Here is a 26,692-nt window from a genome sequence, read left to right on the forward strand (position 1 = left end):
GCCTGGGGAAATCTGTGTAGTCTTTCACTGCTCAGTGAAGTTCCATGGTACATCCCTTAATGAGCATCTGTTAATTGATCCAGAGTTAACCAACACCCTTGTAGGTATTCTCTGTCGTTTTCGTATGGGTGTGCCAACTATGGACTCAAACACCTCACTGCCGAGGGCCGAGGTAATTTCAGTGAAACCTCCATAAGATTCATAGAAAGAAATTTCTATGTCGCTGATGGGTGCCTCATCAGTGGGTGAAGTTATCCAGCTAATTAAGGAAGCACTGGGAGACTTTGTTTGCACAAATTTGTGTCGAACAGTCAAGTAGTGATAGCATCAATTCCCAAGGAAGAATGTGCTGAGAGTTCTGTGGTTCATGACTTAGCTTTGGGTGAGCTTCACATGGAAAGAGCACTCGGTGTGAATTGGTGTGTCACATGAACCACTTAAGGATGACTTGCGACCACAGTAGGAACATTGGATTTCAGGCATACAAAGCTTGGTGGATGTCAAGATTCAGCAATGTTATCTGCCATCAGCTATCAGGGATGATTAGCGTTATGGGCTTCATATGTCAGAGCCATCGACACATCAGGAAAGGTTCACTGTTCCTCAGTTATGGGCAAAGCCAGAGTCGCTCCTACTAAGATTACCATAATACTGAGGCTGGAGTTGGAGTACAAATAAGTGACTTACTGAGAAAGGAATTAGAGTTAGACAGCCTAGAGGAGTACTTTGGGTCAGACTCAAAGGTTGTCCTTGGGTACATTAATAATGATGCCAAAAGATTTCATATCTTTGTGGCCAATCGCATTCACCAAATTAAACAAGGTACTGACACTAAGCAATGGAGATATGTGACCTCTGAAGAGAACCTGGCTTATTATGCGTCCAGGGGCCTTACAGCAGTAGAGCTCATCACTTCCAATTGGTTTACAGGACCACAGTTCCTGTGGAAAAATGAACTGCCCAAAGATGTTAAGGTGGGAGATATCGAAGTCATTACGTGATCGGCTCAAAAAGTTTTCTGATTGGACAAGAGCAGTGAAAGCTATTGCAAGACTTAAGAGACGTGCCAAGGAATGGAGGTCAACCGATATGGGTTTTTCACTGGCCGATGCCGATATTTAGAAATCAGGGCAGCCGATGGCCAATATATGATGGCAAATTTTTTGCCCGATAAGTTTGGCCGATTTTCTTTTTTTTTTTTCATTCATCTCATAAAAGTGAGTTTGAGCAAATTATTATTGCAGGGTACAAGATAGTAATAGTAGTAGTAGTAGCCCAATTATAATAATACATGACTCAAAACCTTCTCAAAACCGTTCTGAAGCACGCTTTTGGTTTATGTTTAATGACAGACACCAGTGTTTCCCACAGACTGCAAATGAATTCTCTGCAAGCAGGAGGCGCTGTTGGAGCGGAGATATAGCGGTTTCTTTGGTAACGGTTGTAATCAAATAAGCACTGCTCACAAAAGCTACTTTATCAGGCATTACAGAAAAGACGAAATGAAAATGACATTGAAGCTTTTCTGAAGACAGTCAGTTCTTTTCAAAGATACATTCATATAAAAACACCCACACTGCATTTTAATTCTGAAACATGAAGCGCTCATTTTATTCAACGAAGTATAAGCCTTTTGGAAAATCTATTTGTGGCGGTTTTGATATAGTGATGAGCCGTCACAAATAACTCAATGTATAGGAAACACTGGACACTGCTATAAGTCAAATGGCCATAGTGATAACAAAAATAAAAGATTTAATAATAATAATAATAATAATACATTTTATTTGTAATGCGCTTTTCTTAAACCCAAAGCGCTACAGTAATAAAGTAATAAATAAAATAAAATAAAAACACCAAAAGCAACACAACAATTCATTAGAGAAAGACAGTCTTAAATAAATGTGTCTTAATCAACTTTTTAAAATAACCCAACGTTGGTGCATTTCTGACGGGCAGAGGAAGGACATTCCATAGCTTAGGGGCTTTGTATGAAAAGGCTCTTTCCCCCATGGTCTTTAGCTTACATGATGGCTGGTGAAGTGAAAGAGAGTTAGTAGAGCGAAGAGAGCGTGATGGAGTATAAGGACTGATGAGATCACAAAGATAGTCAGGTGCAGTCCCATGAAGTGCCTTGTAAGTTAAAATAAGAATTTTAAAATCAATTCTCGCATTTACAGGAAGCCAGTGTAATTGTGAAAGAACCGGTGTAATGTGTTCACGAGGAGAAGTACAAGTGAGCACACGAGCGGCAGAATTTTGTATATACTGAAGCTTGCTCAACGACTTAGCTGGAAGGCCAGAGAACAAGGCATTACAGTAATCTAACCTAGTTGTTATGAAGGCATGTATAAGCCTTTCTGTGTCTGCAAAAGAGAGAAAAAGGTCTAAGTCGAGCTATGTTTCTCAGGTGGAAAAATGCAGTTTTAGAGATGTGTTTTATGTGTGCTTCAAATGATAATTGTGAATCAAAAATGACACCAAGATTTCGCACCTGTGAAGTGGGGATTACTGTACAGGAATCAACAATCAAACTGATCTGCTCGGCCTTACGAGTAGCTGCCACTGTACCAATCTGCATCAGTTCGGTTTTGGAGCCATTCAGCTTCAGGAAGTTGTTATGCATCCAGATACTGATCTCTGCTAAACAACCACGCAAAGCTATTAATGAGCAATGGACATCAGGACTAGTGGTGATGTAAATCTGCGTATCATCCGCATAGCAGTGATACCCAAGACCATGTTTCCTAATGATCTGCCCAAGTGGAAGCATATAAATGTTAAATAATATTGGACCCAATACTGAATCCTGAGGAACTCCCTGTCGAACAGGCACGGTATCTGAATTGTAGTTACCCAAGCCAACGAACTGGGCACGATTCGTTAAATAAGACCGAAACCAATTGAGGACAGCTCCAGAAAGACCCAACCAATTTTCCAGTCTGTCAAGCAGAAGAGAGTGACATATAGTGTCAAAAGCAGCACTGAGGTCTAACAAGACCAAAATACTGCATGCACCGGAATCCGCCGCGATAAGAAGATCTTTTACGACCCTAATTAAAGCGGTTTCAGTACTATGCCCTCTTCCTGAACCCAGATTGAAAAGGTTCAATCTGAGACTGTTCAGAGCTAGGTGATTATTTAACTGAACAGCCACAACACGCTCAAGAACTTTAGCCAAGAATGGGAGGTTAGAAATCGGCCTGTAATTGGATAAATCAGAAACATCACAACCAGTCTTCTTAGGAACTGGTGTAATGGCAGCTATTTTTAGTTCTGGAGGAACAATTCCAGAAGTCAATGACAAGTTCACAATTGAAGTCATAAAAGGGCAGATTGATGCAAGGCAGTTCATAATGACCGAGCAGGGAACCGGATCTAAAATACTGGTTGTAGAGTTCATGGACTTCACTGTACTTATAATAAAATCATCTCCGACCATTTCAAAGTTTGAAAAGGTAGTAGTTGGGAAGTTTGAAGGCTGGATATTAACTAGCTCAAGAGGAGCGATGGTATTTAAAGTGCTATATATACCCTCAACCTTACCGGTGAAATAATGAAGAAACTTATTACACTGGTCAACAGAGGAATGAACAACGGCCTTAGTTGGTTTGAGAAGATTGTCAACAGTCTTAAACAGCAATTTAGAATTTGTTGCAGCGTTACCAATGATGCTTGAATAGTAGCTCTTACGTGCAGTATTCAAAGCAGAATGGTAAGCAGACTGTTGTTCAGTGTAAAGAAGCCTGTGCACTGTCAGGCCAGATTTTTTGTACTGCCGTTCTAATTGTCTTCCGGCGGCTTTCATTAAACGTAAATCCGGGGTAAACCATGGACAGGGTTTCCTAAAAGTAACAAGCCGTTCTCGCACAGGTGCGAACTCATCCAAAGGTGAGGAAAGCATGGAATTATAGTGCTCCACGGAGTTAGTAGTGGGAAGCCCAGAGACAAAAGTCGAAAAAAGAGTGAAGTCCATTTGCTTGATGTTACGAAATTTGATAGTGCGCTCAGAAATGGATCGTGAAGACATAACATTTATGTCAAAAGTAATAAGTCTATGGTCACTTATACTCATGTCGATACTATCCAGAGATTGGATACCAACACCAGCAGAACATACCACATCCAATATATGGCCCAGCCTATGGGTCGGAAAAGTAACATGCTGTTTAAAGTCAAAACCATCCAAAATGTCCAAAAAGGTAGCAGTTTTGACACAGTTTGGATTATCAATATGGAAATTGACATCACCAGTCAAGACCATAGACGGACAGAGTGGACTAAGAAGTGTCAGCAACTCAGTAAACTCAGAAAAAAAAAATAAAGGATTAGGTTTTGGTGGACGATAAATGAGCAGCACAAGAACAGGTGAAGCACCATTGACTTTAAAAACCAAACATTCAAATGATGAAACAGTAGGAGCATCAATAACATCAAGTGATATATTTGATGCAAATACTGCAGCCAAGCCACCACCCTTACCAGAAGCTCGAGGCACGTCAATATATTTATATCCAGATGGGGCACACATGTTCAAATAAAGATAGTCATTGTCTTTATGCCAAGTTTCACTGAGACAGAGAATGTCAATTTTCCTGTCAAGGATAGTGTCAGTGATAAGTGCCGTTTTATTGTTTATTGACCTCGTGTTGAAGTGAGCAAGTCGCATAGTGCTACAGCACACATTCGCCGCGGGTTTTTGAGAGAGAACCTCAGGATAGCGTAGGTTACCATGGCCGAGTTCCACGGCAACCAGAAGTACGACGCAGCGAGCACCTGCGGTTCGACCAAAGTGCAGTGACTCCAGCACCGGCAGTAGAGCGACTCAGACGAGAGCCTCTATGATTATAACTAGGCCGGCGGAGGAGCTGCATGGAACGCAAAGTTTGTATGACGCTGATATCTGGACGACTATGGTGTCCCAGGGACAAGAGATCAGAGAGAGAGTACCTCAGCATGGTGAAGCCCAGATGTTCAGTCCTCTGCTTTACGCTGGTTCCTGATAAAATCAAATCGGCAGTAATCCAGGCAATAATCCAGGTGATCATATGAAGTCGCATGATGACATCCAAGAGTTGTTACACAGCCATTGCACACGGAGAACTTGACGCAACTCCAGGGAGCCGTTTGATCTCACACGGAGACAGCAGCAACAGGCAGAGACAGTGCAGGTGAATCACGGCAAACAAATGCGACCAGCAGCAGACAGACCAGGGGGGAAACACTCCAAAGCGCTGGCTCAGACAAGGTAAATATGTGGAAGTCCAGCAGCAAGTTAAGACTCAAAAAAGTTTAAAATTATTCAGAAGAGTTTAAAATTAATTAAAATAATAAACAACTAAAATACGGCAGGAGAAGTGGCAGCCAAACGTGCGCCAACGTCCTCTCCGAAAACCGGAAATCATGTCAAGTGAAATAGATTTCACACATATTACACAGCCTACTTCTCGTAACTGCTTAAGTGTGCGCTGGCCACGAGCAATGACATTGTGGAGGATATTGTCGGACCTACACACACATTTCATGAGGAAAATGAATGTGCACGTTATAAGCAGCACAGAAGTTCCGTCAGAATTGAACGTGTTTCTACTTATTCATGCAAATGACTTGTTGCACTTATGAATATGATAACTTTCCGGCATTATTTCTGGTAGGGTAAAACGTGATTCCGAAACGGGCTGTTTTGCCCTGCCATTAGCTGAAGCTGTGTGTGATCAAGCCGCTGCTGCAGAGTGTGAGCTACTCCATCTCTCACGCAGCCTCAGAAGGAGTTCCGCAACAATGCTTAGCTGCCCGTTTATAAATGCCTATAAATCGGCCTAATTTGCAGCAAAATCGGCCGATGCCGATTAATTAAAAATTGCCAAAAATCAGCCGATTAATCGGCCGGCTGATCAATCGGTCAACCTCTACCAAGGAAGCCAAAGGTCTAAATCCAAGAGTCAATGAAGCATTAAGCACTGAAGAGAGAAAGGAGGCAGAATTCACCTTCATCGAAATGGTTCAACAATCAGCCTTTTGTGATGTGATGCAGAGTCTCAAACATCAAAAGAAGATTAAATCCAACGATAAATTGCATCAGCTAAATCCCTTCTTAGATGAGCATGGTATCCCCAGGGTGGGAAGTCGGCTAACACATGCTGCATTACACCCGCATGTGAGACATCCTGCAATTCTCCCAAAGGACAGTCAGATATCAAACTTACTCATCAAACATTATCATGAACAAGTGTGTCACCAAGGGAGAGCGATGACAATGAATGAATTGCGTTCAAATGGTTTCTGGATCTTGGGATGTAGCAAGGCTGTTTCCTCACAAATCTACAAATGCACTAAGTACAGGAAATTTAGAAGACCCACTGAAGAGCAGAGAATGGCTGATCTCCTGCAGGAATGTATGGAGACAATTCCTCCTTTCACATACTGAGGAATGGACTGGTTTGGTCCTTTCTACATCAAGGAAGGAAGAAAAAAGCTAAAGCATTATGAGCTTCTATTTACTTGCATGTGCTCAGGAGCTGTGCATGTAGAAATGTTGGATGATTTACCCACTGACACATTCGTTAATGCATGACGTACTTTCATTGCCATACCTGTGTGTTGACCTGTGCGTCAACTTAGATCTGACCAGGGCACTAATTTTGTTTGTGCAAGACGAGAATTTGTTGACGCACTAAAGGAAATGAATCCAGAATGCCTAAAGGAGTTTGGCTGTGAGTTCATCATGAATACCCCATCAGCCAGCCACACAGGGGGCATTTGGGAGAGGCAAATTCAGACAGTAAGAAGTGTCTTAACATCCATTCTGGATCAGTCAGCTCAAAGACTGGATAGTGCCTCTCTAACTAAGAACATTTCTCTATGAGGTTATGGCTATCATAAATAGCCGACAATTAACAACAAAGCATCTAAATGATCCATCTGGTCCACAACCTCTTACGCCTAACCACATATTGACAATGAAGTCTTCAGTAATTTTACCACTACCTGAAGAGTTCGTTAACGAAGACATTTATCTTCGTAAAAGATGGCCCAAAGTGCAATTTTAGCTTATGTATTCTGGTCACGATGGAGGAAAGAATATTTTCTAAACCTTCAACAAAGGCAGAAATGGCACAAACGCCGTAGAAATTCTAAGGTCAATGACATTGTCATTCTGAATGAGGACACAGCTCCATGCAGTCAATGGAAGTTAGCGAAAGTGACAGAAGTGCACACTGGCACAGATGGCTGTGTCAGAACAGTGAAATTATTGATCAGTGATCAGCACTGGATAGAAGGGGCAAGCATATTACAAACCCAACCTACCTTGAAAGGCCCATCCAGAAAATTGTTACCCTGATTGAAGCCAATTAAGAATTCCTACCACTCCTTGGGTTAGTCTATAATATTTTTGGTTAAGTATTATGTCACGAAGTTACAAAAATCACAAAGTGCTTTGGTGGGAGTGTAACTGACCGAGAAGTCAGTTTGTATTTCTTGTTTATTTAAATATTTTTAAAGTGCTTTGTTTGGGGACCTTTAATTTGAAACTTAGTACAGTGCTGGTTTGGGAGGAGACTTTTATTATGAAAAAGGCATAGTGACTCAGGAAGGCAGATATCTGCGCCGCATGGAAAGTTAAAGTGTGTTCCCTTTCATAGGTCACTTCGATGCTGTGGTGACGTCACCGTATGGGAACACCCCTTGGTGTGACGAATGCCTGAAGCCCTGTACCATCCCGCCAATTTAATTGGCCAAATAGCACTTGGCACCGCCCTACGTATGCGTACGCATAGTATACCTGTTTGCCTCATGCTATTTCGCTCTTATTTCAATTCCTTCAGGAAAATGAATTTACTGTGCCCTAGGAAAGCATCTCGCATTCTCAGCAAAAATTATACGAGCAGTGTTCAACTCCTTTTTGCGGACGCGATGAGTCAACGAGAGGTAAGAAGCCGTGTAATAGGTAAATCACGGGGGGGACACTCATGAGAGGTACGCTTAGCAGCCTTTCTACATGTTCTCATTGTGATAGCCTGCGGCTAAAGTTCTGTGCTCTGGAGTAGAAATTTTCTCTAGGTAGCCCTCCCGTCCAACCCCTGCAGTAACGCTTTTTTCCACTTCGCATGTGATAAATCAGCAGAATTGCTTTTAACAATGTTTTGCCAACCGCGGCTTCGAACTCAGAGGACATTCTGGCCGACACATGTGGTTCTCTCCTTCCGAGCAGACAGGAGAAACGCACCTCCCCTTCCTACAGTGAGCTGTATCCACGCGGTGGGATAAACTGGGGTTGGATTTGGGAAGTGCCCAGCCCCGTAAGCCACTGCCCTTCTTCCCGGACCTCCACCAAGAGGTTTCGAGGTCTTGGAAGCAGGCTTAATCAGCGCACATCACAAATGCAGTGGATTTCGCAACTATTACTGACATGGTGGACCATGGTTATACAACAAAGCCGCCGGTGGACATCACTCTAGCTGAACATCTCGCGCCGAACTCGGCCACAGCCTGGAAGTCTCGCCCTCTCCTTCCTTTCGAAGGTGTGTCGAGTCATGTCTAATCTCGGTGGGAAATTTTACTCGGCTTCAGGTCAGGTGGCTGCCACGCTCCATGGCAACGGTTTAGCGCCACCTTTGGCTCAACCTCACCGGTATTAAAGAAAAAAATATATATTTTTTTATGGATGCAGCCAGGTCTCTTAAAAAAACTCTAACATTGACTGTCTCGATGCAAATAGGCTTCGAGCAGCATTGGACCGAGCTACCATTCCGAGCGCCCCCTCAGACACTCTGTGCACTTCAGCTTTCAAAGTTCGAGGGACAGCCCAAGGGTCTGGCAAAGACGGCCGTTTTATGACAGCCCACAAAGCTGCCACCTTCTCGCTAGCAGCAGGGCCCGATGTGTATCCTGTTGGAATAAATCCTGCTGTAAACACGCTTCAGGATTATATACAACGAAACGCAGTGACCTTGACACATGCATTTCCTGTGCTTATGGACGCCGCAAGCTTTCCGTGTTCGGAAATTCTAATGCATGTGGAGACACCACAGCCACAGACAGAGGTCTTGAGACCATTAAAGCTTTTTCGGGCCGCGTGGGAACGCTTGCCCTACATTCCGCGATGGGTGTTACGCACAGTTTGTTACGGGTAAACCATTCAGTTTTGAAAAGGCCCAGCTCCTCTCTGTGGTATTTTTGTCTCGATTGTGAGTTTAGGAGAAACTGCAGTGCTGCGACAAGAGATGTCATCTCTACTGAGAAAAGGGGCTATAGAAGAAGTACACCCCTCTCAGATGGAGTCAGGTTTTTACAGCCGATATTTTGTGCAAAAAAACGTGCAATATTGGATTTACGCCGTTTGAATCTTGGCCTCAGGATGAGCAAATTCAAGATGTTGACGGTAAAATCTATTCTGTCTCAGATTCAACCAAACAATTGGTTTGTCACGATCGATCTGAAGGATGCATACTTTCATATTCAGATCATCAAGAGACACAGGAAGTTCCTCAGGTTCGCTTTGGAGGGCAAAGCTTATCAATTCCGTGTTCTTCCCTTCAGTTTAGCCCACTCCACGGACTTTCACGAAATGTATGGACGGAGTTCTGGCCCCATTGCGGCTCCAGGGCGTTCGTGTGCTTAATTGCCTAGACGATTGACTGGTATTAGCACAATCACAGACACAAGCATGCTCTCATCGAGATCTCATGCTGAATCATCTAAGCAGCCTGGGTTTACGCATTAAAGTACACACGCTAAGCTTTGAGTACTTTCTAAAATCCACGTAAGTGGTAAGTGTGCACGCAAGACTCTGTGCACTTTCTGAAATCCTGTATGGTAAGGGTTACGTGCTCAGCTTCGTTCCCTTTCTTCGTGTTGGTTAGACCTTGGTTCCTTGGGCTCCACTCAACCAGCGTGTCTTTTATTAATACACTTTCAAGCTTTTTAACGTATCTCCAAAGAGTGTTTTGATCCCCTCTGTTTTTGCCAAGAGACTGTCACAACAGACGCGTCATTGACAGGTTGGGGGACTGTTTGTCAAGGACGCCCAGCCCACGGGACTTGGACAGAGGCACAGCGAGGGTGGCACATAAACAGATTGGAGCTGCTGGCGGTCTTCTAGCTCTCCGATATTTTTCAAGACTGCTGAATGGCCGTCATGTGTTAATCAGGATGGACAACACAGCGGTTGTGTCGTATTTGAATCACCAAGGAGGATTACGCTCTCGCTCCCTATGCAGGCTGATGAGGAACATCCTGCTATGGTCTCAGAACAGATTTCTGTCAAGCCGAGCAGTTTACATCCCCGGACACTTGAACTTCGGAGCAGATTTGCTCTCGAGACAGAGCCTGGAGGAAGGGGAATGGAGGTTGCACCCCCAAATGGTGAGCTATATATGGCGAGCGTTTGGAGAGGTGGAAGTGGACTTATTTGCGTCGAGCACGACTGCGCATTGCACGCTATGTTTCTCCCTATCCCCCCCATCGCCCCTGGGACTGGACGCTCTAGCCAACAAATGCCCCGGAACCACTTTGTATACTTTTTCCTCCAATTTGGCTAATTCCAGCGGTGTTTCTCAGAATACAGTTTGACAGAGTGGAACAACTATTGTTGGTAGCTCTGTGGTGGCCCACTCAGCCATGGTTTGCGGAACTGTTCAGTCTGTTAGCAGGTTCTTCCTGGGAGATTCCCATCAGACATGACTTGCTTTCGCAAGCACGGGGAATGATCTGGCACCCAAGGCTAGATCTATGGAAGCTGTGGACGTGGCCTTTGAGCGGAGTGAGTTAATATGTCCCGGTCTTTCAGTAGAGGGCACCGAAACTATAATTTTTCTAAGGCAGTTTCTACGAGACATTTATATGCCTTCAAATGGAAACTGTTTACTACCCGGTGTAGACTTCCTAATATGGATCCAGCTTACTGCCCTGTCGCTTCAGTACTGGAGTTTCTTCAAGATCGTTTTTCAAAGGGAGTAACACCAGCCACTCTTAAAGTGTACGTGGCAGCCATATCAGCTAACCACGCATACGTAGATGGCGTCTCAGTGGGCCGTCATCCCCTGGTCTCTCGATTTATGCAGGGTTCATGACAGCTGTGGTCTTTCAACACCCTGCGCAAGTTCCATCATGGGATCTATCCTTTGTATTATAGGATTATCAGGACATCCGTTTGAGGAAAGTTTTGAGCCCTTGAAACCGTGGCAAAAAAATAATCCTGACTCTAAGACAGTCCTTCTTTTAGCTTTATCCTCCCTCAAGAGAGTTGGGGATTTAAAAGCTCTTTCTGTTTCAGCTTCGTGCATGGATTTTGCACCAGGATTTGTGAAAGTTTTGCTGTGACCAAGGGCTGATTATGTCCCTAAGGTCGCTTCGAATCCTTTTCGCTTCCAGCAGGTGGTCTTGGAGGCTTTCTTCCCCATGGAGGCAGGGTTAGGAGATCTAAGCCTTTGTCCTGTGAGAGTGCTGAGGGTCCATGCTGATCGCACAGCCCCATGGCGTGAGTCCGACCAGCTGTTCATCTGTTTTGGGCATAAAATAAAGGCCGTTCTGTCACAAAGCAACGCATGTCCCATTGGCTGGTAAAGGCTATATCCTTAGCCTATGAGGCGAGCAGACTCACTTCGCCCTTAGGAATTCGAGCTCATTCCACAAGGGCAGTGGCTTCATCGCAAGCCTTCCTCAGTTGGATCTTCGATGGACGATATTTGTGCTGCAGCAGGATGGTCCTCACCGAGCACTTTTGTCAAGTTTTACAGTCTGGATGTGCGGACGGCTCCTGGCTCCCTGGTTCTCTCCGCTTGAGCAGATGCTTTCCTCGGATCCCAGCTATCTCAGGTACTTCAGGCGTGATGGTATAGGGTTCCCATACGGTGATGTCACCACAGCATCGTAGTGACCTATGAAAGGGAACAACTCGGTTACGTATGTAACCACAGTTCCCTGAATAGGGAACGAGATGCTGTGGTTCGGGCCGTTTTGTACCTTGATAGCGTTTCCTTAGATCATGAAATCTTAGCGAAATAGCACGCGGCACACAGGTATACTATGCGTATGCATACATAGGGTGGTGCCAAGCGCTATTTATCCAATAAAATTGGCGGGATGGTACAGGGCATCAGACATTCGTCACACCAAGGGGTGTTCCCATGCGGTGACGTCACCGCAGCATCTCGTTCCCTATTCAGGGAACTGTGTTTACATACGTAACAGAGATGTTCACCTTCTAATGTTAAGGTGCTGAAGTGAACTTAACTTTGTTTAAAATGTTTATAAAGACACCATTAATTTATTTAATGTATTTATGTGTTTATATTCTTTGTTTTTGCTTTATAATTGTGCATTTAGTTCTCACGGCATTTTGAGTTGGTTGGTTTTGAACCAGTCAATAAATCGTGATCAGAGAATCTTTGTGCTCGTGAAATTGCTGGGGGGAGCAACAATTTTCTTTCTTCTGACAGAATCCTCATTTTTGGGTGAACTCCTTTAAGTACTTACGATTCAAGAAGTGTGGATCACTTCCAGGATTCTTGAAATCAAATATGTAATTTACAGTGTTGGGCAGTAACGCTGTAATGATCCAGAACTCGACATGGGATCCATATGCAGGCTTTATTGCAGAAACTCGTAGTTGTACAGGCAATGGTCAAAACCAGCAATATCAGCAACGTAGGAAGAACAGAGAATCAAAATCCAGTAAACAAGCAAGGGTCGGTAGGTAGGCAGCAAAGGTACTTAAAGGAGATCAAACAGGGTCGGTAACAGGAAAACAAACACGGGTAGTAACGCTCAGAAATGACAGACACAGCAAATCAAGACTTCGTGTTGAACTTTTGTGATAGTCCAGCTTTTATACGCAAGTCCTGATGAAGAGCACCTGTGACGGTGATTAGAGTCCAAGGACGGGGCTTGTGGGAAATGTAGTGTAGTCAGTGTAAATGAATGGATGGATGGGAGGGAATCACGGGGTTCGTCTCCGTGACAGAGCCCCCCCCCCCCCCCCGCGAGCGACTCCTGGCGCGAGGAGGCAAACGACGTCGGGGTCTACCATGGGGTCGAGGGGCCAGTCTTTCAGGATGTAAGCAATGAAATTCATCGATGAGATTGGGGTCTAGAATATCCTCAGAATTTACCCAAGAGCGCTCCTCTGGACCGTACCCCTCCCAGTCGACCAGATACTGTAGGATTCTTCCCCGACGTCTGGAATCGAGTAACTCCTGGACTTGGTAATCTATGGTGATGGGTTGAGGGGCCTGTGCACGGGACCTCCCCTCTCCCTCGTCTCTGGGACCAGCAGCGGGCTTGAGCAGGGATACATGAAAGGTAGGAGAAATACGATATGTGTTAGGTAGTGCCAGCCGGAAGGAAACTGGGGTTATCTGTCTAGTGATTTGGAATGGACCCACGTACCTTGGACTCAGTTTGCGGCAAGGAAGCTGGAGATGGAGATCCCGTGTTGATAGCCACACCCATTGACCCGGCTGGTAGTTGGGACCTGGGCGCCTTCTGCGGTCCGCTTGCTCCTTTTGCCTTCGAACAGCGTGTTGAAGGTGAACATGAGCCCGATTCCAAACCTCTTCACTGCGTGCCATCCAATCGTTCACAGCCGGTACGTCCGTTGGATCCCCTGACCATGGGAACATCGGTGGTTGGAACCCCAGTACGCATTTAAAGGGAGTCAGACCAGTTGAGGGTTTGAGAAGGGAGTTTTGTGCATATTCTGCCCATAGTAAGTATCGAGCCCAATCGTCCTGATTCTGATTGCAGTAGGTTCCGAGGAAGCGGTTCAGTTCTTGGTTGAGCCTCTCCACTTGTCCGTTTGCCTGGGGATGATAACCAGAGGTGAGGCTGACATTGACGTTCAGGGCTTTGAAGAAGGCTGACCATAATTGAGAGGTGAATTGAGGTCCTCGGTCTGACACAATGTCTTCGGGTAGTCCATATAATCGAAAGACCCAATTGCAGAGGTGTTCTGCAGTCTGGAGAGCTGTAGGTAGTTTGGGTAGTGGAATGAGTCTACAAGCCTTGGAGAAAAATCTAAGATGGTAAGTATGGTAGTATGGCCTTGGGAATTGGGAAGATCCGTAATAAAGTCTATGGCAATGTGAGACCAGGGTCGTTGTGGAATGGGGAGTGGTTGAAGGAGACCAGCGGGAGATTGCTTGGATGATTTTCTTAATGATACAGTTATTGCATTGCTGTATGTAGTTGGCTGTGTCCTTGTGCAGTGATTCCCACCAGAAGCGGTTCTCCAGCTGATTAATGGTGGCTGTGATACCTGGGTGACCGGATGATGGATGGCAGTGAACTTGACTGATGACCTGATCACGAAGATGTTCAGGGACGAAGATTCTGTCGACTGGGCAGGCCACTGGGGTCTCGTTCTGCTCCCTGTATTGTTGAAGCAGAGTCATTATGTCCCATTGAATGGGGGCAACTATTACATGAAATGGCAGAATGGGTTCTGGAGCTATGGGAATATCCTCCTCCTCGAATTGACGGGAGAGAGCATCCGCCTTAGTGTTCTTGGAGCCGGGTCGATAAGTTACTGAGAAGTCGAATCGAGTGAAGAACAAGGACCATCTCGCTTGGCGAGGATTAAGGCGTTTGGCGGTGCGTAAGTATTCCAGGTTCTTGTGATTTGTTAGTACTGTAAACGGGTGCGTAGCTCCCTCTAGCCAGTGCCTCCACTCCTCGAAGGCTGCCTTCATGGCAAGGATTTCCCGGTCCCCGACACTGTAATTGCATTCCGCTGAGTTGAGTTTCCTTGAATAAAAGGCACAGGGATGAAGTTTAGTGGCGGGGTCTGGACGTTGGGACAGGATAGCGCCGATACCCGTGTTGGATGCGTCAACCTCGACAATGAAAGGTAATGAGGGGTCAGGGTGGCAGAGGATGGGCGCGTTGCTGAATCATTGCTTCAGGGTCTGAAACGCATTGTGAGTAGGTTCTGACCATTGTAGTCGGTGAGTTCCTCTCTTGACCATCGAGGTAAGTGGGGCAACAACCGTATTGAAGTTCCTAATGAATCTCCTGTAGAAATTAGCGAATCCTAGAAATCGCTGCAATTCCTTGAGGGTTGTGGGTTCAGGCCATTTAAGAATGGCGTTGACCTTCTTTTCGTCCATGGCCACCCCTCCGGGACTGATTATGTACCCTAAGAATGTGGTGGAAGTCGTGTGGAATTCGCATTTCTCAGCCTTGGCGTATAACTGGTATTTGATGAGGCGGTGAAGAACTACTCGGACGTGTTGTATATGTTCAGGAAGTGTGTTGGAGTAGATCAGTATGTCATAAATATACACGATCACAGATATGTTAAGCATGTCTCTGAAGACCTTGTTAATAAATGACTGAAACACAGATGGACTATTGACCAGTCCGAACGGCATCACAAGATATTCATAGTGTCCAGTGGTTGTGGAGAAGGCGGTCTTCCATTCATCTCCCTCTCTAATGCGAATGAGATTGTATGTGCACCTTAGATCCAGCTTGGTGTAGTACTGGGCAGTGCGAAGCTGTTCGAGGGCTGAAGGAACCAACGGAAGAGGGTATCTGAATTTCACAGTCATTTCGTTTAGTCCACGATGACCAGAGAAAGACAGTTCTGTTGACAATGAGTGCTCCATTTCACAACTTGGCCCTCTCTCCAGGAAATCTGTGGATTATGCAGACGCAGCCAGGGTAATCCAAGAATCACGGGAGTGTGAGATGTGGGGAGAATGTAGAATTGAATCCTCTCCTTGTGAAGTAATCCAGCCGCCATCACTAGTTTGCGAGTGAGGTGAGTGATGGATCCAGAACCCAGTGGTCGACCATCTATTGTTTCCACTGAGAGAGAGGTAGAGCATGAAATCAAGTCGAATGTCATATTTCTTGGCGAACTCCTCGGTAATGAAATTGCCAGCAGCCCCAGAATCGAGTAAAGCAGAGGTAATGATCTGTTTGTTGTCGTTTATCCACAATTCAACTGGAATGCTTACACACTGTGTATCACACATGGAAGTGAGAGGAGTACTCACCGAGCGTTGTGAGGAGGTAGATGCACGAGTAGGGCAGTTGTTACATTGATGGCCAGGTAAGGCCACAGTACATGCATAGTCTATTTGAGATGCGTCGATCTCTCTCCTCAACAGACAGATGGTAAGTATTAACCTGCATGGGTTCAATAGATTCATGAGACGGCCTGAAACCTGGGTGGTCAGTGCGGCGAGGACTGGATCGCCGGGCACGTTGCAGATTGTCAATGGTAATTGTAAGTTCAATGAAGCTATTAAGATCTCTGCCCTCGTCTCTGCATGCTAGCTCAGCTTGAAGATCATAGTTCAGACCCTTGCGAAAGAGTACCTTTAGCGTGTCGTTCACCCAGTTGGTTTGTGCCGCCAGTGTGCGAAATCGTAGAGCATACTCAGCCGCCGTCATTCTGCCTTGAGATAGTTCCAATAAGCGATCTCCAGCTCCTTTACCCTCCTTAGGGTGATCGAATACTGCTCTGAACTGTTGTAGGAAGTCCTGAAAGGAAGAGAATGCAGAACCATCGGAGCCCCATACAGCAGTAATCCATTCCAGTGCTTTCTCAGTCAGCAGTGAACAAACAAAGGCGATCTTCCCAGTATCAGTAGTATACAGCGTGGGTTGCTGTTCAACAAACAATGAGCATTGTAATAGAAATCCCTTACACTTGCTGGCGTCACCGTTGAATTTCTCCGGGAAAGCGAGACGAGGATTAACCTGGGACGGCCTCCCTGCAGCGTGGGTAATGGCGGACGCTTCCGGCGTTGGTGTGGCCGCGGGAGCTGTATGGAGACTCTGAACGGCTTTGACGAGTTCCTCGGTGATAGACGTCAGTCGATTCAGCTAAAACTGGTTAGCAGCAATCTGACTGGCTTGGGCCACCATGGTGGTATGAAGACCTTCATAAGCTGCTGGATCTCGTGTTGGCGAAGTCTTCTGTAATGATCCAGAACTCGACATGGGATCCATATGCAGGCTTTATTGCAGAAACTCGTAGTTGTACAGGCAATGGTCAATACCAGCAATATCAGCAACGTAGGGAGAACAGAGAATCAAAATCCAGTAAACAAGCAAGGGTCAGTAGGTAGGCAACAAAGGTACGTAAAGGAGATCAAACAGGGTCGGTAACAGGAAAACAAACACGGGTAGTAACGCTCAGAAATGACAGACACAGCAAATCAAGACTTCGCGTTGAACTCCTGTGATAGTCCAGCTTTTATACACAAGTCATGATGAAGAGCACCTGTGACGGTGATTAGAGTCCAAGGACGGGGCTTGTGGGAAATGTAGTGTAGTCAGTGTAAATGAATGGATGGATGCGTGTGTGTCAGTATTCAGGTGAGGGTGTCACGAGGTTCGTCTCCGTGACAAACGCATTACTTAGTAAAGCGTTACTGTAGTATGATTACTTTTTTTTGTAATGGAGTAGTCTAACGCCTTATAATTTTCAAAATAGTAATTAGAGTATAGTTACAAGCCGAGGTCTCTATACGTTACTGCCCCATTGCATTGCTAAAAGAAAGCAGTTTTATAATCTAGAGATTGTAAAAAGGATGTAGCACACGCATTGTCAAGTCAAGTGCCAGTGGATAAGAGACCTGCTCCCGCAAGACCCGACGCAACAGAGCGCGGCTCGCAGAGTGGCACAAGATGTGCAAGTGATGGTGCGAGCGGGTAGACACTTGTGTTTGTGCGGGATGCGGGATCACTCCCTCATCTAAACATAAAATATCTAAAACAAATAAATTGTTATTCATCTATTGCACAAAAGCAACATGAAATAATATAACATTATAATATAAACGATTAACAGGCACAAGTGTATGCAGAGTTTCTATTTAGGCTATAACACGTGTTTGCAGCGTTGAGCAATGAGGTGCTGAAATTTGCGTGCTCACGAATCCTCTCATTATAACACACGAATTGTAGACATTACGAAAGATTCATTGTACATACAGGTGCTGGTCATATAATTAGAATATCATCAAAAAGTTGATTTATTTCATTAATTCCATTCAAAAAGTGAAACTTGTATATTATATTCATTCATTACTGATATATTTCAAATGTTTATTTCTTTTAATTTTGATGATTATAACTGACAACTAAGGAAAATTAGAATATAACTTAAGACCAATACAAAGAAAGGATTTTTAGAAATCTTGGCCAACTAAAAAGTATAAAAATGAAAAGTATGAGCATGTACAGCACTCAATACTTAGTTGGGGCTCCTTTTTCCTGAATTACTGCATCAATGCGGCGTGGCATGGAGTCGATCAGTCTGTGGCACTGCTCAGGTGTTATGAGAGCCCAGGTTGCTCTGATAGTTGCCTTCAGCTCTTCTGCATTGTTTGGTCTGGCATATCGCATCTTCCTCTTCCCAATACCCCACAGATTTTCTATGGGGTTAAGGTCAGGCGAATTTGCTGGCCAATTAAGAACAGGGATACCATGGTCCTTAAACCAGGTAGTGGAAGCTTTGGCACTGTGTTCAGGTGCCAAGTCCTGTTGGAAAATGAGATCTGCATCTCCATAAAGTTGGTCAGCAGCAGGAAGCATGAAGTGCTTTAAAACTTCCTGGTATACGGCTGTGTTGACCTTGGCCTTCAGAAAACACAGTGGACCAACACCAGCGGATGACATGGCACCGCAAAGCATCACTGACTGTGGAAACTTTACACTGGACCTCAAGAAATGTGGATTGTGTGCCTCTCCTCTCTTCCTCCAGTCTGGGACCCTGATATCCAAAGGAAATGCAAAATTCAGAGCACATAACTTTGGACTACTCAGCAGCAGTCCAGTCCTTTTTGAAGCGAGACGCTTCTGATGCTGTCTGTTGTTCAAGAGTGGCTTGACACAAGCAATGCGACAGCTGAAACCCATGTCTTGCATAAGTCTTTGTGTAGTGGTTGTTGAAGCACTGACTCCAGCTGCAGTCCACTTTTTATAAATCTCCCCCACATTTTTGAATGGGTTTTCTTTCACAATCCTCTCCAGGGTGTGGTTATCCCTATTGCTTGTACACTTTTTTCTATCACATCTTTTCCTTCCCTTGGCCTCTCTATTAATGTGCTTGGACACAGAGCTCTGTGAACAGCCAGTCTCTTTTGCAATGACCTTTTGTGTCTTGCCCTCCTTGTGCAAGGTGTCAATGGTCGTCTTTTGGACAACTGTCAATTCAGCAGTCTTCCCCATGATTGTGTAGCCTACAGAACTAGACTGAGAGACATATTTAAAGGCTTTGCAGGTGTTTTGAGTTAATTAACTGATTAGAGTGTGGCACCAGGTGTCTTCAATATTGGAACCTTTTCACAATATTCTAATTTTCTGAAATACTGAATTTTGGATTTTCCTTAGTTGTCAATTATAAACATCAAAATTAAAAGAAATAAACATTTGAAATATATCAGCCTGTGTGTAATGAATGAATATAATATACAAGTTTCACTTTTTAAATGGAATTAGTGAAATAAATCAACTTTTTGATGATATTCTAATTATATGACCAGCACCTGTATATTCATTGTGTTATAACAGAGATTTGTGAGATTGCGATTAACTGAGATGTCTTTTAGAGATTATAGATCCAGCACTCTTTGCTGGCATTCTGCCATACCAAATAAACCATAAGCGCAGCAGCCGCTTGCTTTAGTTAAAAATAACAGTGTTCTGTGAACGTTGATGCTTTAATAACAAATATTTATCGTGCTGGGATTTCATAAATTTAATGGAGAAAAAAAGTAACGTAATTAATAATGTAACTAATTACTGTTGAAATAAAGTAATCATAACAGTAACGTGATTACTTTTAAAAGGAGTAATCAGTAATTTAATTGCATTTTCAGAGTAACTTGCCCAACACTGGTCATTTAGACATCACAGAGAAAGCCTAAATAATGAGCATAATTATTTTCATACTGTACATATTTTGAAGTTCACACCATGCTGCTGTGACCTATATGTATTTGTGGTGCTGGTACTGGAACACTATTACATTCCAAGCAGAAGGTTAACTTCTATTGTATGGAGAGGGTTTACTTTTATAGTATAAGATGTTTTGATTCTATTGTATGGACAACCTCTATTGGTTGGACATTGGTAACACTTTTTTAAGGACCAATTCTCACTATGAAGTAGTTGCTTATTAGCATGCATATTACTAGCATATTGGCTATTTATAAGTACTTATAAAGCACATGTTAACTCCTTATTCTGCATGAGAATTGGAATCAACCATATTTTAGAGAATTGGACCCAAACTAGAGTGTGTTCTAAATGCATACAGGTTAAAACTACATGAGAGGGACTAAAAGATGACACAATTTTCATTCCTATTATCCCAATGCAGAGAGTTTTAAAACCATTTTAGTTTCATTTAAGTAAGAAAAAATGACACAGTCCCAGAAGTTCACTAGAAAATGTATTTTATTTCTAACACATAAATGATACAGTAACTGAAAGACACTGAAAATCTTTTCTGTAGGTGCATGGTTTACTGCTCATGAACTGTCCGTATGTAGAGTCCATCACTGGGATCAGTTTTTCTACCAATGTTCTGGATTCTCTGCAGGAATCTGCATGTCTTGACTGTGGTATGTAAGGTGCAAACAACAGGTCGCTGTTAAGGCTCTTGGCTGTCTGGGTGAGACGGTTGAGTTTGTCTATTGAAAAGACAACGTCTTGGCAATGGGTGGTACTTGGCTAGGATCAACAGCTTCTCTGTTTTCAATAAATTCAAATGATTCAGACAGAAATGTTTGCCAGACATGCTGTGAAATCTGTTTATCAGAGGGCAGAATTAGAGATTTAATGAAGTATGATTTGCATAAGCATGACAGAGAAAGCCATTAGATTTGACAACTTCACTTGTGATTTAAGGTAAAGAGAAATTAAAAGTGGCCCTAGTACTGATCCCTGTGGAACAGTTGATGTGAAGATAAAGTGGATTATTTCCATGATGATTCTGTGATGATAAATTATCATTGCTTTCGAAATGAGTACATGGGCCAACATAAAAGAGCACGGTTCATTTAGTTTATGATCTCAAATGGAAAATTATGTGATATTACTGGTTCCCATTTCTAATAAAAGTCATGTATTTTAAAGATATTCACTTTAATGTTTATTAGTTTTAATATGACGTTTTATAAAAAAAAATTAGCAGGTGGCCTGTTTCAGCTAATATTTGTTTTGACAAATAAAACTGCAAAATTGTCCTCTTGCTCACAGGGTTTGACCTTTTAATGTTTAGTAATGCGAAATTACACTCGGTCTCACCAATCCCTATAATCAACCTCTCTCCTAAAACTCGTCTGTGTCTTGAATATTCTCCACATGGAGGCGTCATGATGCCGCGCAGATGATGCACCAAGATTTTATACCCATTATCTAAACTCTATAGAAATTAAAAATAGCATGTTTATTGCTTTTGCAACATTTTCTAATAAATGGCTTGTAATGTAATTTTATTTCAAGTACTATTTATAAGTATATTGTATAACATAACATAAGATGTTATATAATGTATTATTTATAATGGATATTTATGAATATTTTATATTTATGAATAATTTAGCGATTTGTTTTTAAGTAGCATGAAAAGGTAAAAAATAATAATAAATAAAGAGATCCAATTTTAGACAATTCGATCGCATTTTAAGTCTACTTAGATGTGGTGACTCATTAGCTGTTGACATCAGAGCACGCTCTGCTGAAACTCCGCCTCATTTCCTGCTTACGGTCATTTGGGTGTTTATGGGGCTGTGCGTAAAAGTTCGGCTTCACTATAAGTATGGATTCTAATTCTTCTCTGCTATGACATTTGGTTTTCTTTAAATTCAAATTTAACCCAAACTGGATAATACAGAAAATAATAAAAACAATAATAATAATAATTATTATTATTATTATGGCGCTAAGCCAGGAAAATGCCAGTTGCCATAATCAGTCCACTCTCGCTGATGGATCTCCTACAAAATCTGCGATTATGTTTTCCGCCGGCGTCCTTGGGAATGTGGTCGCCCTAATTCTCCTGGAAATACGGCGGAGGAAGCAATCCGCATCTCTGTTCCAAGTCCTGGTCACATCTTTGGTCCTCACAGATTTGCTGGGAACTTTCTCCGTCAGTCCTGTGGTTTTAACCGCGTACTTGAGGAATGAATCTTTGATTGGGATGAGTAAAATCCGTTTGGTTTGCGGACACTTTGGATTCTCCATGACTTTTTTCAGTTTGGTAACTCTCGCCATTCTTCTCTTCATGGCAGTGGAGCGCTGGCTCGCCATCGGACATCCTTACTATTACGAGAAGCGCATGAGTAAACGCTGCGGGTACATCACTGTCGCGCTAATATACCTGCTGTGCGCTATTTTCAGCGGCACACCTTTCCTCGGTTTTGGGAAGTATGTTCAGTACTGTCCCGGAACGTGGTGCTTCATTGACATGCACCCGCCTGAGAGCAAGCATAAAGTGTTCAATATCATCTACGCGTCTTGTTTGCTCGTCATGATAGTGTGTACGGTTTTGTGCAACGCGTCAGTCATTTATCATCTTTTACTCATGTACCGAAGACGCAAGGCGCATCGGAGCTCTGTTCCACGGCAGAGAGGACACACGAGGCATCGGTCCATCGCGAAGGAGGTTGAACATCTTGTGCTGCTCGGGTTCATGACAATAGCATTCGTCATCTGCTCTCTTCCTCTTGTGGTAAGGCTTGTCAAAACTCTTTTGAACTTCACTTACACGAGTTGACTACTAAACTAGAAGTAATAATTCTGTTCCTGTACCTTCAAAGACACTACAGTGTTCATATTACAGATAGCGTATTCGTTTCTTAACAGTTACAATTCTGTGTTTTTAAGTTTAAGTATATTTGTTTATGCACACGAAAGAAACTTTGCTGTAAATGTGCCAGAATTAGGTTATTTTTTCAACTGGGTTGACTGTTAACTGACACCATACAAAAGCAAACAAAAGCATCTTAGAACCACAAAACGTGTTTTATGTTTATTTTAAATAACTAGTAGGCTATGACCAACTTATTCTTTTCCTTTGTTACAATAGTCTATCATCTTTAGGCCTATTTATAAATTATTCACCAGTCATTATATACTAAAACATTTTTACTATGCTACTAGTTACAATAGTGACATGCAACTGGTCCACTAGTAAGTTGTATTATTTATTATATTATATTGTATTATATTATATTATTTATTTTCATATTACTATCGTTTAGTCATGCACTGTATTAGTGTGCATTCTTATTGTTTCATTCTAATTTGTTTCTAATTGTACTTTTAACATTTTACCTACTTCAAATCAGCCATTCATAATAGTAATAATTACTAGTCACATCACATGTAAAAATAAAAAAACCATTCCAATGGAAAATATGCATGTTAGCAATAAAATAGCTTGTCACACTACTAAGTTTACGACTAGTAGCAAATGAATTAATAGTAGTAGGAAATGAATAAATACCAGTACTAGTGAATAATTGATTACATATTAGTCTCTATTGGAACAGAAACGATACCTAGTGAATTAAAAAATATACTTGTAACTGTTGGATTACTTAGTAGTGATATAAAAGTAGGTACTAGTGATGTAAAATTGGAAGCCTACTAGTTTAGAGGAATGGTTTGTCATATAAAGTAGCCCTAATGGTATTTTTACACTGAAGGCACACTTAAAAATGTCATTGCATTAGACTAAATATTGAACCAAGTTGCATTTATTATCAAGACAAACATGTCAGGTTAGGTTTTTATTTATTATTAGAAACACTATTAAAAATGTATTTTTAGCAGCTTCACAAAATGTTCACACTGTAACATGTTTTTATGTTCATACTTACATATTTCGATTTACTGTTAATGCACAACATACAGTTCCACACTGTGCTCTTGTCTCCACAGATTCAAGTGTACTTCAACACGTGTTGCTACCAAGTTCATGACCAATATGATCTCCTACCCCTTCTTTTAGTATCGGTCAACCCCATCATAGACCCCTGGCTCTTCATCATCCTCAGTCCCCCAGTACCTCGTCTGCTCTGGGACAAGATGTGCAAGACCGCAAAGTGCAAATCCACGCAGGAGAAGGTCCGTAGCATCCATCCAGTCCTGTATCACTCAAAGCCACCTGGAAATTCAGAAGGAGGCAGTGTGATGCAAGGCTACACAGGGACTCCTGGAACAGCTGGCTCCTGATCCCTAAAGCCACTTTTTGTTTGTGGGAAAGATTGTGGAGTGAATGCTCACTCATATAATAAAAATAACAGAGACTGAAGATCCATGTCACTGGATAACTGAACAGATGGATCTAAGACAAGAGGAGGAAAACAATGGGTGGTGCTGAACCTATAGTATCATGGAGAATATAACGGAGTATATGCTTCCTCTTTTTTTTTTTTTTTAGCAAAGTAAACTTATTTATTGCCTTTATTTATGGAGAGTAAAACATTTTTGTACACGGGAAGGAAAACAAGTTTTTATTTATCAGCAGGAAATCTAATGGTAAATATAAATAAACATTTACAGGCTGAAATGAAGAGTTGTACTTCCTGTTTCAACTGTGTGGGCAATGCGGTTTTCTTTCTTTGTGCGACTTCATACTTAATCAGTTTTGTTTTTTGCATTGTGTTGCAAATATATGCAGGACTGAATCATGTCATTGCAAGTCAGTTCATTGTGAAAGAATGAACAGCTTAACTAAACTGTGCAAAAGTCCCATGACTGAAGACTGGAGGGAAGGTGAAGCAGGCTAAACTGAGGAAATACAAGTGGAATTGTTTTGAAGCAGTCTGTTTAGCAATCGCTTGATATTACTTGATATTTACACTGTGAATGATTTGTGGTTACAAGATTGTCTACGGTTACGTTATAGTCAGGAAATCTTAGTATTGATAAAATCACCACATTTTGCATATTACACACATGATAAACACAGAATACATTTAGTTTTCTTGGTGTTGCTAGATTTACATTTATGCATTTGGCAGATGCTTTCATTCAAAGAGCCAACAACATTTGTGATGCACAGTCAGGGCCTCGCTAGTGTGGTGAAAAGTGGTGATGATTATAGGGGCCCACGGTCGAGGGGGGGCCCCCGGTGATCTCAACCAACTGACTGATGCCAGCCTAAAAAGACGCTCAGGACAGTTGACAGGCTGCGCATCGTCACAAAAGCTTATCATTTGCTCGTGTTTTTAAGCCTTGCCAATTTAGTCGTGGAGTCGTGGCCTAATGGTTAGAGAGTCACAGTCCCAATCGAAGGGTTGTGAGTTCGAGTCTCTCGGGCCGGCAGGAATTGTGGGTGGGGGGAGTGCATGTACAGTTCCTCTCTCCACCTTCAATACCACGACTTAGGTGCCCTTGAGCAAGGCATCGAACCCCCAACTGCTCCCCGGGCGCCGCCGCAGCATAAAATGGCTGCCCACTGCTCCGGGTGTGTGTTCACAGTTTGTGTGTGTGTGTTCACTGCTCTGTGTGTGTGCACTTCGGATGGGTTTAAATGCAGAGCACTAATTCTGAGTATGGGTCACCATACTTGGCTGAATGTCACGTCACTTGAATGTCACGTCACTTTAAACATTCAAAAGAGTTTAAAGCATTCAAGACGCGGAAAAACTCAACTGTAACGCACACTGTGTTCAGTGCGCACGCAGAGAGCACAAGAGCCGCGTCTCACGGACAGCAACACCAAACTGAGCTCTCCTTCGCGTCCTCCTGCACCTGAATGAACAAATACAAATCGCAGTTTAAACATGCAAACAGAAAAAGATGTGTAAGAGCCCACTTCAGCACCTGGTGTTCTGGTGTTCAGGGTGCATGCAGAGAGACGCTTCTCAAAACACTTCAATTTGCTCTTCTTGCTCTTGTACCGATAAATACATACAAAATTATATAAATTTGGACCAAAAATTATTCAGACACTTTGACCTGACTATAGGTTTTGCTTAAATGTTTTTTCTTTAATTGCTAATGCGACCTTTTTACACCACAGACTGAACAAAATTAAGCATTGCTTGGTAATTGTTCAACAAAGTATTGATAGCTGTGTAAGTATTGGCATACTAACAGTTGTCTGAAGTTTTGGTTGATTGTAATCCATTACATACCTTTCTTTCAAAGTTATCTGACATTATCAAGATGAATTTGTTCTGACACAGTTTAACTCTGAGTCCTTGTCATATTTTATTAACATATTTTATTCTAAACTATAGCAAATAAACCATGATAATGTGAGAAATGTTGAAGGTGTCTGAATACATTTCGGTTTGACTGTATATTTATTTATTTATTTTTACAGTGAAGACTGTGCAGTGCTATTTTACATTTATTATTTGTTTTCTGTACCTGGACACCTACAAACTTGAAAAAACATAAACATTGTGTAAATAGCACAAATAAATAAAGAGGGTGACCATACAAATTAAACAATTTCAAACAGGGCCCGCTGGTACAACCTGCACCAGGGCCCCACAAACCCCAGCTACAGCCCTGTGCACAGTTTATGCTTTAGTAGACAAATGTATTAGGATACTATGATAACCTTCTTAGAAATCCTAAACAAAATATTTACAATTATATTCAGATCTATATAAATTGCTGTTATGATATGAGGGCAAGTAGTTTTTATGTAGTTAGTAGTAGTCTAATATCATCAGTTTGATAAAGAGCTATGGAACAATTTTGA

General features: G+C 42.6%; 1 protein-coding gene across 1 annotated transcript; it reads left to right on the forward strand.

The window, feature by feature from the left end:
- Window positions 1–21,765: 21,765 nt before the first annotated feature.
- On the forward strand, window positions 21,766–25,214 carry ptger2b (prostaglandin E receptor 2b (subtype EP2)). Its single transcript, XM_019093123.2, has 2 exons — window positions 21,766–22,696; window positions 23,911–25,214. Exons 1-2 carry the CDS (start codon window positions 21,902–21,904, stop codon window positions 24,202–24,204), a joined length of 1,089 nt encoding a protein of 362 aa, XP_018948668.1. The 5' UTR covers window positions 21,766–21,901; the 3' UTR covers window positions 24,205–25,214.
- Window positions 25,215–26,692: the final 1,478 nt, after the last annotated feature.

Source organism: Cyprinus carpio, chromosome B20 (genome assembly GCF_018340385.1).
Source record: "Cyprinus carpio isolate SPL01 chromosome B20, ASM1834038v1, whole genome shotgun sequence".
NCBI classification, from domain to species: Eukaryota; Metazoa; Chordata; class Actinopteri; order Cypriniformes; family Cyprinidae; genus Cyprinus; species Cyprinus carpio.

Coding starts and splice junctions, on each gene's coding strand:
- ptger2b (XM_019093123.2), top strand. CDS start 21,902: ATGGCGCTAAGCCAGGAAAATGCCAGTTGCCATAATCAGTCCACTCTC. Junction 22,697..23,910: donor TCTGCTCTCTTCCTCTTGTG/GTAAGGCTTGTC, acceptor TTGTCTCCACAG/ATTCAAGTGTACTTCAACAC.